Source organism: Vanacampus margaritifer, chromosome 4 (genome assembly GCF_051991255.1).
Source record: "Vanacampus margaritifer isolate UIUO_Vmar chromosome 4, RoL_Vmar_1.0, whole genome shotgun sequence".
NCBI classification, from domain to species: Eukaryota; Metazoa; Chordata; class Actinopteri; order Syngnathiformes; family Syngnathidae; genus Vanacampus; species Vanacampus margaritifer.
The window spans coordinates 26,148,941-26,161,112 of record NC_135435.1 but is presented as its reverse complement, the minus strand read 5'-3'; the positions used below and the strand labels follow the sequence as shown (position 1 = coordinate 26,161,112).

Below are 12,172 nucleotides of genomic sequence, written 5' to 3'. Positions count from 1 at the left end.
GTGTGTGTGTGCGTGTGCGTGCGTGTGTGTGTGTGCGTGTGTGTGTAAGGGGTCCATAGTAAATATATTTTAGGTCAAAACTCATATTGTACACAAAATACTTCTATATAATATAATATAATTCATGAGTGTTTTTTTTTTGTTTGTTTTAAAGTGAGCTATTGAATTTTCTGCTATGTACATGGAGCGGAGTGGAAGGCGAGAGCCGCGAGCGAGCCACGGAAGTGTGCTTTTTGAAGCTAGCCCAAACACCGAGCCTTGGCGGCGTGCGAGAGCCTGGAGACCCGTGGCAGCGGCGGTAGTCCTAGTGAGTTTGACGCCAGCAGTGAATATCACCAGTGGCCGACATCGAGCCTGGCTCCTGAAGCGGCGGCAGCGGCGACGACAACAACATCATAGCAGCAACAGCAACTCACTCATCAGTGCTCAGCGGGCTCGGCAACAGCAGCTAGCAACAGCAGCTAACACTACCCGTGGCCGACATCAACCCGGCAGCGACCGGCAGCAGCAGCAGCGGAGACGACAAATTGCCGACCCTACCGGTGTCTAAGAGGAAGTGGCGGTGTTGGCAGCAGCGAGACGGCAAGTGGCGGGAAACCCACCAGCCTGAACAGCAGCAGCCAGCGCTAAGCGACAAGATGCCACCCAAGCAGAAGCAAGACGTAAAACCGGACGAAGAATAGATTACTCTCACGCGAGAAAATGACTTCATACAACAGCAAAAATAACTTTTTACAGTGCTTATGCAGCAACAGCAGGATTGTTTTAAAGGTTTCGTTAAGATGATAATGGATTCGAAAAACTCATGACTTGACAGTATCACGAGTGGTGTTCAGGAAATAAAAAACAGTCTCGCTTTCACTCAGAAAGAGGTGGATGATGTCAAATCAAGTCACATCAAACGGACTGATTACTGTAAAGACATGCTAGCACAAATATATAAAATATGTGATAGTCTTCTCATAGTAACAGATAAAATGGACTATTTAGAAGGATAATCCAGAAGAAATAATGTCATCATTGATTGTATTGAAGAAATACAGGGAGAAACTTGGTCTGACACAAAAGAAAAAGTACACAAAATCTTTCGGGAGAAACTTCAAAGCCTTTGTGCTTATTAATATATCTGTAAAAAATGATTGCTTATCAACTAAATGTATAATACTGTGCCCAGTTCTAGATACCCAAACCAGTCCGTTGACCAGGAGTTGGGGACCACTGCATTAGATACTAAAGAATAAAAGGGAAGATTGTTAAAATGCTATGCATAATATTAAGTGTTAAGTGAGATGATCTGATAAACTGATTATTTGGGCTATAACAGTAATGTATGTATTTTACAGATAATTTACTGCCATGTGGAGAGGGACTACCAATGGAAATTGACCATAATTGGGTGCATTTACATTTTATTATTGAAAGGTCTTTTAGATGTTTCCTGACAAATTAATCAAAATGCCACGAGCTAGTACGTTCATTATCTTTATGAAATGTCAAAAACCTCAGCTTCCTTTACATATCACATTTCGATCAGACGGCTTGCAGTTACTTCATGAACCGGATAGACTGGTCACATCACTGAGATGGGAGAGATAAGGAGAGAGGAAAGCCATCTGATTACTTAGAATAATAAATACATTTAAAAAAAAAAGCTCAATATTTTTCAAAGCAGAGCAGACAAGTTAAAATACATGTTAGATTGATCGAAATGTCAGTCAAGTGTTTTGTAAACAGCCCAGACACAGGAAGGTAGTCTAATCAGATAGGTTACAATTTGCAGTTTGGGATTGCAATGGTCACAGTGCATGTGTAATTTCTACAGAGAGAAGTGCAAAGTGGTTTGCAATTACATATTAATGCTATGTCGCAGTGCTTTCGATCCACAGTTGATGGATTTCAACTTTGGTCAAAACAGCTTTATCTTTATTTATGTATAATGTGTGAGAGCATACACTGTACTGTACATTTCACTAAATTCTCACTCATTTTCAAATGTGCATTTTCTTTTCATGCTATTACAATTTTGGATCTCCACCCAGCCTTAATGCTGCCAAGTCATGAGCAGAAAAGAGCGGCACACAAACCGGCTCTCTTGCAAACACTTTTTTTTTTTTTAAACAAACTAGATGTAATTAAATTAAATCTAATCTAATTTCAACCGCTCCAGGGACCAAAGTGAATTTTTTTGATGAAAAAATTCCATCATAGGTATATCCGATGACCTTTTTCTTTTTTTTTCTAATCAGAATGAAACAAGACAATAACTACATAAAAAATGTGTTGCAGGGGACTAAGCCAATGCTGAAATGTATTGACATTTTTGTCCAAAAAATAAAAAGGAGCTTGAAATGTTTGCCAAAGAAGATGAGACCCAATGAAAACAAAGTTAGTTTAAAGAGGCGGGATGACTTGTCAGAAGCACTGAGGGTGTAGGCCTACAGTACGTACAAGGCGCTTCAGAGAATGGATGGATGGTTGGATGATCTACATGAACGGTAATGACTTTCAGAAAGGGAAGCGAAAACACACTTTTTATTTCAGTCAATTGAGAGTTTTGTTAATTGTAATCTTAAGTCCATACCCCACTGAGGGGCAAACATTTGTGACACATGCAAATGTTGATTTCACGTCAGTGTTTGTCAGGTCGTTGAATTTTGCAAACATTGAACATGTTCAAAATGTTTATGACAAGAAAGACATGAAGTGGGCACTTCCGTCAGCCCTATCATTAACGGATGCCCACCGAGTGCTTCCGCATTTTCGGCGAGTGCTTTATGATGCAAAGCCTAAAAAAAACAATACACAGACTGAAAAAGGTGGGCATCCGTCAATGATGGGCTGACGTAACGATGTAAGTGCCCACCTCTGAGAAAGACCATTAAGACTCTAGGCAAACCTTTAGTAAATGCTTGAAAATGTTTGTGAACCTTGAACGAACCCTGACGGATGCAACGTGCATTCACTACCTTCGTCAACACTCGCAAATGTTTGCCTCTGGGTGAAATATGGGATTTATGGTAAACTAGGCTAAAGCTAAAATGATTTAGTTGACAAATTATGTCAAAAACTAAATTCTTAAGTCAAAAGTCTATAGACTAAAATCTAATCAAAATGTGTTGTCAATATTAACACTGCCAGGCACCAAGTCAATTGTCCATAATATGTTTCCCATAAATCATTGTGCACATCAAAACACACCTATACTTAAGTCTATCAAGAAATAGTCTCATCCGTTATACTTCAAGTTAACAATTTAGTTTCTCCAAATTGTAATCTCATGTGCCCTAAGGTCCACTTTTTGCAAGTAAATGTTGGGAGACATTTAAAATGGACGGGCGGACAGATAGATAATAATTCCTGTTGTGAAAAATGTCTCTGCGACCTTTGCAGTTATTTTCGTTCCTGCAGTCTAAATGCACACATCCTGGAAAGCTAATGTTTATGAGATGACATTGAAAATGCAAGTAGCATAGCTTTGACTTCAGCATCCTTCTTGTACCACTTTGCGCCGGACTATAAATGTCTATTTATTGTTAATGTATTTTTCAAGGGTACCTTGCTTCATTGCTAATCGTTTAGGCAAATGTGTCCTCTATGGATGTACAGTCAAATTTATGTATGTAGTTACACAAATTTCATGTATAAGCTAATGTGAAACAGCTTTAGCCATTTTTTTTTTTTAATGAAATGGTTTGTGGAATTACAGTCAAAGGACGGCGATAGCAGCCGCAGCAGCCGAGATCCTCAAATTAGGGTCTTGGTTCCAACAAATGCTTCTAGATCAATATGTTCCATGTCACCAGATAAATGGCGTTCACATTTTGCCACTCAAAATTGCACATCCCATCCTTGAGTTGACAGCGGCTAATCTCTGAGCTTTGTTTTTCACAGTGATCCACTGCTTATTTGAGGCAGATGTGTATTGAATCCATCAACCTTTAAAAGTTAACAAGTTGTCTGGGGAAATGCCATTTGTACCCGCTCAATAAGAAATGTCAGTTGGACTTGTGCATCTGCAGAGAATTGCAAGTGAATTGGAAGCCTCTGTGACATGAATTCTTCAAGGACACTCGCCTTTTTTGCTGAAGAAGAACGGGAAATTACAGAAATGATGCCTTGAAGGTCAACCACAATACGTTCCATAGTGCTCAGTTATGTTTGGAAGTACTGTCGCCACCATAAGACCTTAAACCGGCAACATTATTGTCGAGATTGTTCTCCAATTGAAAACGACCAGAGGTCATTTTTACATGTCACAAATTATGACCAATCATTACGTTTTGGAATTAAGCGACCCCGATCGGCCATGTATATGATTGAAAATGACGAATTGACCAAAACCCAGTTACTAAGCTCAACTATCCAGGGACATTCCTCTGCTAGGGACACGTATTACTGCACCCATCCACCTATGTGAAGGACATCTTTTGACCGCAACTCTTGAACCTAATGGCAGATACACTCAGAACAACGTGATGTTCCTCCTGTCACCGTTGCGGAATACGCTCTCTGGGGTCATATTTTCGTGCTACGACCTATGTGGTCAATTGGATAACTTGTTGTCATTGTCATAGAAATATAAAAATAACCTATACTCGAACGGTAAAGCACGTTACCACTCTCTTAACGTATAAATGAACACGAAAAGGGGTGCAAATATATTTTATTAAACGGTAACAGTCACAAGTACAATAAGAAACCATTAAATAACAGCTAACCATTTGGGGGCAAGATAATTATTTGGAGCAATGTGGCTCAGTGGTAGAGCGGTCGTCTCTCAACCCAGAGGTTGTGGGTTTGATCCTATGCCATTGTGACCATGTCGAAGTATCCTTGAGCAAGATTCTGAACCCCCAGTTGCTCCTGATGCTGCATCATCAGTGGGTGAATGAATAGTCAAATGTAAAGCGCTTTGAGGGCCTTGTAAGGTGGAAAATTGTTATTGAAATGAATTAACATTTACTATTTGGTAGTACTTGCTCCAAGTAAAAGTTCCATCATGGGGAATGCAAAGTACAAACCACAATTACGATGAAGTTAAAGCTTGATTCCTTTGGGCCATAATATTGCCACAGTGAACACTTTTGTGGTATTTTGTGGAATACCTTATTTAGTACATTAATTAGGTTCCTGTAGTTAACTTATTATTGCTATACGCCTGATTCTTTTTTTTTTTTTTGTATCTCTATCTTTTGATTCTTTTTTGACATTGTGTCACATGCATTTAAAGAACTATCACAACGAGATACCGAATGAAACTACCATTCATAAGTCTGATGGACATATTGCTGTGTTGTGGAAATTATTATGGTAAGCACTAAATGCTAATAAGCCGCACCACTTCAGTCCACACAGATTAGGTTACTTTTAAAGATGACAAATTTGGAGATGTAGGTGATTGATTACCAGACAAACACTAATTGCAACATCCAGGTAATTATTATAGGTTGTAACAAACTGGCATTTGTTTTACACAGCTAAAACCACAGGGCTTGTAAAATGAGGGAATAGCTGCTCCACTTATGCCCATTTATCTCTTGCGACTTAACTTAATTGTATAACCATATTTGGTCGCTGAGATGAATGTTTCACTGACACTTCTCTTCTCTATAATATTTCAGGAGTGCATTACATCTAGTGTTTAACTGCAAAGTACCATTTTATTGAATTTATCACTAAGAACTATATTTGAATCGGGGGAGTCAGTCCTGACTCGGAAAATATATTGGCTTTAAGTGACGAATTATAATATCTAAATTAGTCTTGCCCAGATTTTCTCCATGCAGATTTTGAAAGACAAATGTTCTTTTGTGTGCTATTTTCAGCACTGCTGCTTATTCTCATAAGATGAACAGTTTAACATTCATGTTGTCATAGAAGCCCCAAAATGCAGATCAAATCTAAAAAGTAGGGCCCGTGGGCCACATCCGGCCCGTTCACAGTCTCTGCAGCCTTCAGGAAGTCAATATCAAGTATGCACCGCTATTGTTTTGATGTGCATGCATGTCAGCACTGCAAGCGAGCAAGAGCAGTGACTTGTCTTCAGTGTTGCCTACTCAAATAGATTGGTGCTGTATTTCTCTTTTTTTCTAACCATTTTAGAAACGTTTTTTCCACAATGGAGGAAAGAAAGTAATTTGTCCTGGTTGCAGGCCATCTAGAGCTGAAATGACTTGTTTTTCTTTACATAAAGCCCAATGTACTATCACTCCATGAAGATGATCTTAGTTCGAAACATGCATGTTAAGTTCAATAAAGACTGACACCATCCTCTTGGCTTTGCAAAGGAAAAGCAGCACAGAAAATCAAGGATGCAATGTTTTTATTGAAACGGACAATGTCCACATCTAGCCATAAGAGAGGGGAAAAGCAATCACAATGAATGCTTATTTTTTTTATTCCAATGACTGTCATTTCAAATCAGAGAAAGAGGTTTTTGTTATTTTTTGTGTGTGTGTGTGTGTTTTTTTTAGTAGTAGTAGTTTAGTCTCAGATGTAGTGAACATGAATGATGTCTCCTCACCAAGGGTCAAGCCGGCCCCTAGCATAAGTTTAATAGATGGCAAGTTATCTTTATGGATATGGCAAAACACGGGCAAACCTTCAGATATTCTTTGTCGCATCAAGGTAGCCACCAAAATCTGTTGGTGACATTTCCCTCTATGCTTTGGTTGGGTGTAGGCCATTCTTATCCCATTGAACTCATCAGTCAGCAACCAAGACACAGGATGTCCCTTCTCATCCACTACACACCAGTTTGGCAGATGTTTGACATAGGCTGTCACTAGATTGGCGTTTTTCTTCCTTCCTCCATAAGGCAACTGTTTGACCACAAGCTCAGCATGGGACTCGTTCAAAGTAGTTGTTGGCAGACTGGATGCCTTTCTGGTAATCAGGGAATGAATGTATAGATATGAACAAAAAGACCAACACAAATCAATAATTTATTTTCTACTCACTCTAGCAAGTTGGACTTCTCTGGGCTGTAGTGGATGTAGGAATGGTAACCTCCATATTCCTTAATATGGAATCCTTTGAGAGAAGCTATTTCGTGGATGATTTGACCGTGATAACTTGAAGCTTAAGTAGACACAGAAACATAAATTGTTTTTAGTTTTCCCTGAGCAGCATTATATACAACAAACTAAATGACAATAGGCTACATACAGTATTTCGAAAACAATGGAAACTACGAGATACATGCTCAGAACAAACTGTACGGGTTCATCAGTTGTCTGTTAATAAATACATAATTTAAATCGCAAATTAGGTGTACAAATGATGGCAATGGGGATTAATTAATTAAGTCTTGTTTTATTGCCACCCTTTTTTCATAGTGACATGTCTGTCTGATACTGTATAAATAAGAATACTGTTAAACTGGATTTAAAAAAAAAAAACTTTATTAAAACGGTATTTTTCAAACTGGTGCATTTCACAAGCTAATTATTTGCATGTACTCCAAAAACGAATTACTAGGGAATTGCAGTAGATATTTTTTTTCTGTTCTAAACTATTTCAACCACCTTCAAATTCAAGTCCGTTTCTCCATTTGACAAATTTGTCATCAGCCAGCAGACTTCTTAAAGTGTCTTGGTTTTTGGAGAAGATGCTGTACTTCCCGGAAATCTCTCCTAAGCCGCTCCCACTCAGCAAATCCTTCAGAGGATGATAATATAATGTATTTGTCAAAAAGACAAGCAATCCAATTCCTACAAATCATCGATCTTTGTCCCTTTGCCGACCTGGTTTTGACGGTAGCAGATGGCAGTAGTGAATGTTGGCCACGAGTCAACACACAACTTGAGTTGAAACATGTTGTTTTGCACCATATGAAGCAACCCACCAAGAACCTGAAGAACAATCAGAAAATTACAGTGCATTTACAAAGATGCCTAATAATGTATACATCAACTGGAATCCCCTCCCCTAAACACATTCTGTATTTTTAACATAGACTACTGCAAAAACAATGACAGAATAGCTAATAAAACACAAATAGACAAACACAATACATTACATTAATGGACTGTGGTAGCTCTCCATAAAGAATATGTTTCATCAATGCCGCGTCCTTGAAAGCCTTCAAGATGATCATTTTTGTGTGACCAGTATAAACTTTCTGCTTAAAAAATGTTCAGCATCATCAGGCTACATGCATAAATATAAGTTCTCCAATGTGACCACACCTAGAATAATAGTGACACTCCCAGCATAATTCATTTTCTGTATTTGTCTTATATTTTATTATCGACGCAAATGTGTCCAAAAAGGCAAGGCAAGTTTATTTGTACAGCACATTTCATACACGCAAGGCAGCTCAATGTGCTTTACACAAGGAAAGACAACACCTATAAGCATCAATAAACAAATATAAAATAGGGTAAATAACTCTTAAACTAACTTTAGACACACTTACAAGCATCTGTGAGGATCTTATGTCGATTAATTATGCTAGACTTGAAACTAAATACTCGTGAAACTCGACTGTTATTTAGTTGAGGCTTCTTCGGACGCGGATTCCTGGTATTATATCCCAATGTCAAACTTTCTTTATCCACCTTGGTGCCTGGATCTTCAGTTCACATCTCATCTCTACTCAACGCTGCAAATGTTCCCTTGGATATCTCAAGTCGAACATTGAGTATTAAAGGGGCGGTAGGACAATAATTGTTATTTTTTTGAGTGCACATGGGGTGCAACACATTTTTGGTTAACATTGGACTGAGTTTGAATTGCAACCCCCCCCCCCCCCCCACATCCCCGTTTTGTTTTTTTTCCAGAGATCTCTGGGGTACTGTTTTTGGGATTGATTGTGAGTGAAACCTTTGAATATATTCACACACGTTCTAAATGCAAACACAATTGTTGTTCTGTTCTTCATTTGTAGTGGATTTTAAAAGTCTTCCACTATAGGATTTAGTGACAGCCAACCTCCTCATCGAACCTAGAGTTAGAGAACCCTAACTTCAGACTATTAGAGTTTTCATATAGGCAATCTTACCGTTGATAGGGTTACATGTGATCTGGGCTTGATTAGTTGACATCAAGTTCACAGATCATGTGCTTCACTCAAAAGAAGTTTCAAACACGTATTGCACAATTGTAGTATTATGTTGAGATTATTTTGTGAATTTGTATAGAGCTACAAAGGCCTAACAGTCATGAGGAAAACTAAAACAAAATATGTTCAAACAAATCATTCAATTCTATCCCTGAAATGAAGTCATTAAATATAATCAGTAGTTTTTTGCACTGATTTCCGAAATAAATAAATAAATAAAATACACAGGCAATTATTTTCTAAAGGTGACAAACTAAAACTAACGAGCACTCGTTCAAGTGCTCCTATAGATAAGTTTTCCCAATAAAATGCATTTTATTTTAATCAAAAGCCCTAATGTACTAATAATTGTCAACCCTCGTAATGGGGCATCTAATCCCCTTGGCCTAAACAGTACAGAAAATGAAAGAATGCGTTGTATAATTATTGAAATGGACAATGGACATTGCACCTAGACATAAAAGAGATAAATAGGACAGGCATTCACAAGATTATTATTTTTTTATTCCAATGTCTGTGGTTTCAAAGCAGAGAAAGATTTTTTTTTAGTACAGTATTTAGTACTCAGATGTAGTCATCAGATATAAACATGAAGGAAGTTTCCTCAGCAAGGGTCAAGCCGGCCCCTAGCATAAGTTTAATACATGCCAAGTTATCTTTATGGATATGGCAAAACACGGGCAAACCTTCAGATATTCTTTGTCGTATCAAGGTAGCCACCAAATTCTGTTGGTGACCTTTCCTTCTATGTTTTGGTTGGGTGTATCCCATTCTGATCTCATTGAACTCATCAGTCAGCAACCAAGACACAGGATGTCCCTTCTCATCCACTACACACCAGTTTGGCAGTTGTTTGACATAAGCTGTCACTAGATTGACGCTTTCCTTGCTTCCTCCATTAGCCGAATGTTTGACCACAAGCTCAGCATGGGTCTCGTTCAAAGTAGTTGTTGGCAGATTGGATGAGTTTCTGGCAACCAGGGAATGAATCAGGGAAAGAATGTATGTATATGAGCAAAAACACCAACACAAATCAATGACTTATTTTCTACTCACTCATGCAAGTTGGACTTCTCTGGGCTGTAGTGGATGTAGGAATGGTAACCTCCATATTCCTTAACATGGAATCCTCTGAGAGAAGCAATTTCGCAGACAATTTGACTGTGATAACTTGCAGCTTAAATAGACACAAGAAGAAAATTAGTTTATCAGGGTTTATCATCACACTATCATGCTTACATTTTAAACGGCAAATTAAATTGACATGATGACAATGGAAAATGGGCTTGTCTATCTTCAGTTTTGCATTTGTAAATGCCTTTAAATAAAAGATGATATATTGATTTCTTGTCCCAGATTCAAATTTTCCATAATCTTTTTTTCAGTGCACAAGACAAAAAAACATTGGCCTGACTGTTCCAATAATTTTGGAGGCAACTTTTAATCACCAGAATATAAACACATTAATTTTAATACCACATATCAGAGGAGTCAAATAATGGGCTGCTTTCAACCAATGAAGCTTGAACAAAGAGAATGGATTTATGGAAACGGCTGCTGTGGTACAATCATCTGTAAATTGTGATCTTTAATCCCAGATAAATGTAAAACTAAACAATTAAACACATTACTGTGTTCATGATTAGAGGTTCCAAATTTGACTTTATTTTGGGAGGGCATATCACAAGCTAAATATTTACATCTACTCCAAAACGAATTACGAGGGAATTCCAGTAGGTAAAATGATTCTGTTTCAAACGGTTTCAACCACCTTCAAATTCAAGTCCGTTCCGCCACTTGATCAATTTGTCATCAGCCAGCAGACTTCTTAAAGTGTCCTGATTTTTGGAGAAGATGCGATACTTCTCAGGAATCTCCCCTAAACCACTCCCAATCTGCAAATAATTGGAAGATAATGTAATGTAGACATCAACAAGTAATCAGATTCCTAGAATCGATCCTTGTCCCTTTGTCGACCTGGTTTTGACGGTAGCAGATAGCAGTACTGAAGGTAGGCCACGAGTCAACACACATCTTGAGTTGAAACGTGTTGTTTTGCAGCATATGAAGCAAACCACCAAGAACCTGAAGCACAATGGAGTCCATAAAAATTACAGTGCACTTACACAAAGTTGCAAAAAAATGCATACATCAACTGGAATCCCCTCCCCTAAACAGAGAATTTTTGACAAAGACTGCTGCAGTATAGATGTCACTATAGTTAGTTAGCAATAACAACATGAATACATTACATTAATGGACTGCGGTTGCTCTCCATAAAGGATTTTTTTCATCAAAGTCAGGTCCTTGAATGTCTTCAAGATGATCATTTTGTGCCTGTCTGCTTAAAAAATGTTCAGCATTAGCATGCAGGTGCAGTTATACAAGTTTTTTAACGCCACCACACCTTAGAATACAATTGGCACTCCCAGCAGAATTCATATCCTACATTTGTTTTTCTTTTTAGAAAAGAGGTTCAGTGACTTTTGACTTCAATTCATGAGACAAAAATTCTATTAGTCATAGAAAGACACAAGTGAGTCACACTTTGTACCTAAAACATATATATATATTTTTTTTTTTAAATGGCCACAGACTACACTTGAGAGGCCAATATCTTTGGTTCTGTTGTAGCGAAAACGACAAATTTGGTGTCAAAGTGTGCATACTTGCATGCGGTCAAGGAATCACACAAAAAGGGTTTCAAGTTAAAATAACAACAGCAGTACCCCGACTTCCATGACAATTGGATTAAAATATGATATTGTTAGTTAAAAAAATGCATATCAAAACCAGTCTATTTGCATCAATCAATCCATCCATCCATTTATCCATCCATCCTTTTGCAATTATCTTGGCTGGGGTTGTGGGTCCAGCAGCTTTAGCAAGGAAAACCGTACTTCCCTCCCGTAAGCTACTTCATCCAGCGCTTCTAGGGGGAATCCTGAGTCATTCCCAGGCTAACCAGGGGACATATAGTCTCTTCAGCGTGTCCTGGGTGATAATCCTGGCCTTCTCCCAGTGGAAAGTGTCTGGAAATCCTACCCAGGAGGCATATTAACCAGATGGCTTCTCTCAACGTGGAAGAGCAGCGGCTATACTCTGAGA

At 38.3% G+C, this 12,172-nt stretch overlaps 2 protein-coding genes across 2 annotated transcripts; both read right to left on the bottom strand.

The window, feature by feature from the left end:
* Positions 1 to 546: 546 nt before the first annotated feature.
* On the bottom strand, positions 547 to 8,098 carry LOC144050344 (glycine N-acyltransferase-like protein 3). Its single transcript, XM_077563498.1, has 6 exons — positions 8,021 to 8,098; positions 7,746 to 7,853; positions 7,527 to 7,659; positions 6,960 to 7,080; positions 6,524 to 6,885; positions 547 to 626 (listed from the first exon to the last, which is right to left on the bottom strand). Exons 1-6 carry the CDS (start codon positions 8,096 to 8,098, stop codon positions 547 to 549), a joined length of 882 nt encoding a protein of 293 aa, XP_077419624.1.
* A 1,530-nt stretch (positions 8,099 to 9,628) lies between these two features.
* Positions 9,629 to 11,394, bottom strand: LOC144050343 (glycine N-acyltransferase-like protein 3). The gene is made up of 5 exons (XM_077563497.1): positions 11,317 to 11,394; positions 11,042 to 11,149; positions 10,836 to 10,959; positions 10,121 to 10,241; positions 9,629 to 10,034 (listed from the first exon to the last, which is right to left on the bottom strand). The coding sequence occupies exons 1-5, from the start codon at positions 11,392 to 11,394 to the stop codon at positions 9,629 to 9,631; spliced, it is 837 nt and encodes a 278-aa protein (XP_077419623.1).
* Between the last annotated feature and the right edge of the window lie 778 nt (positions 11,395 to 12,172).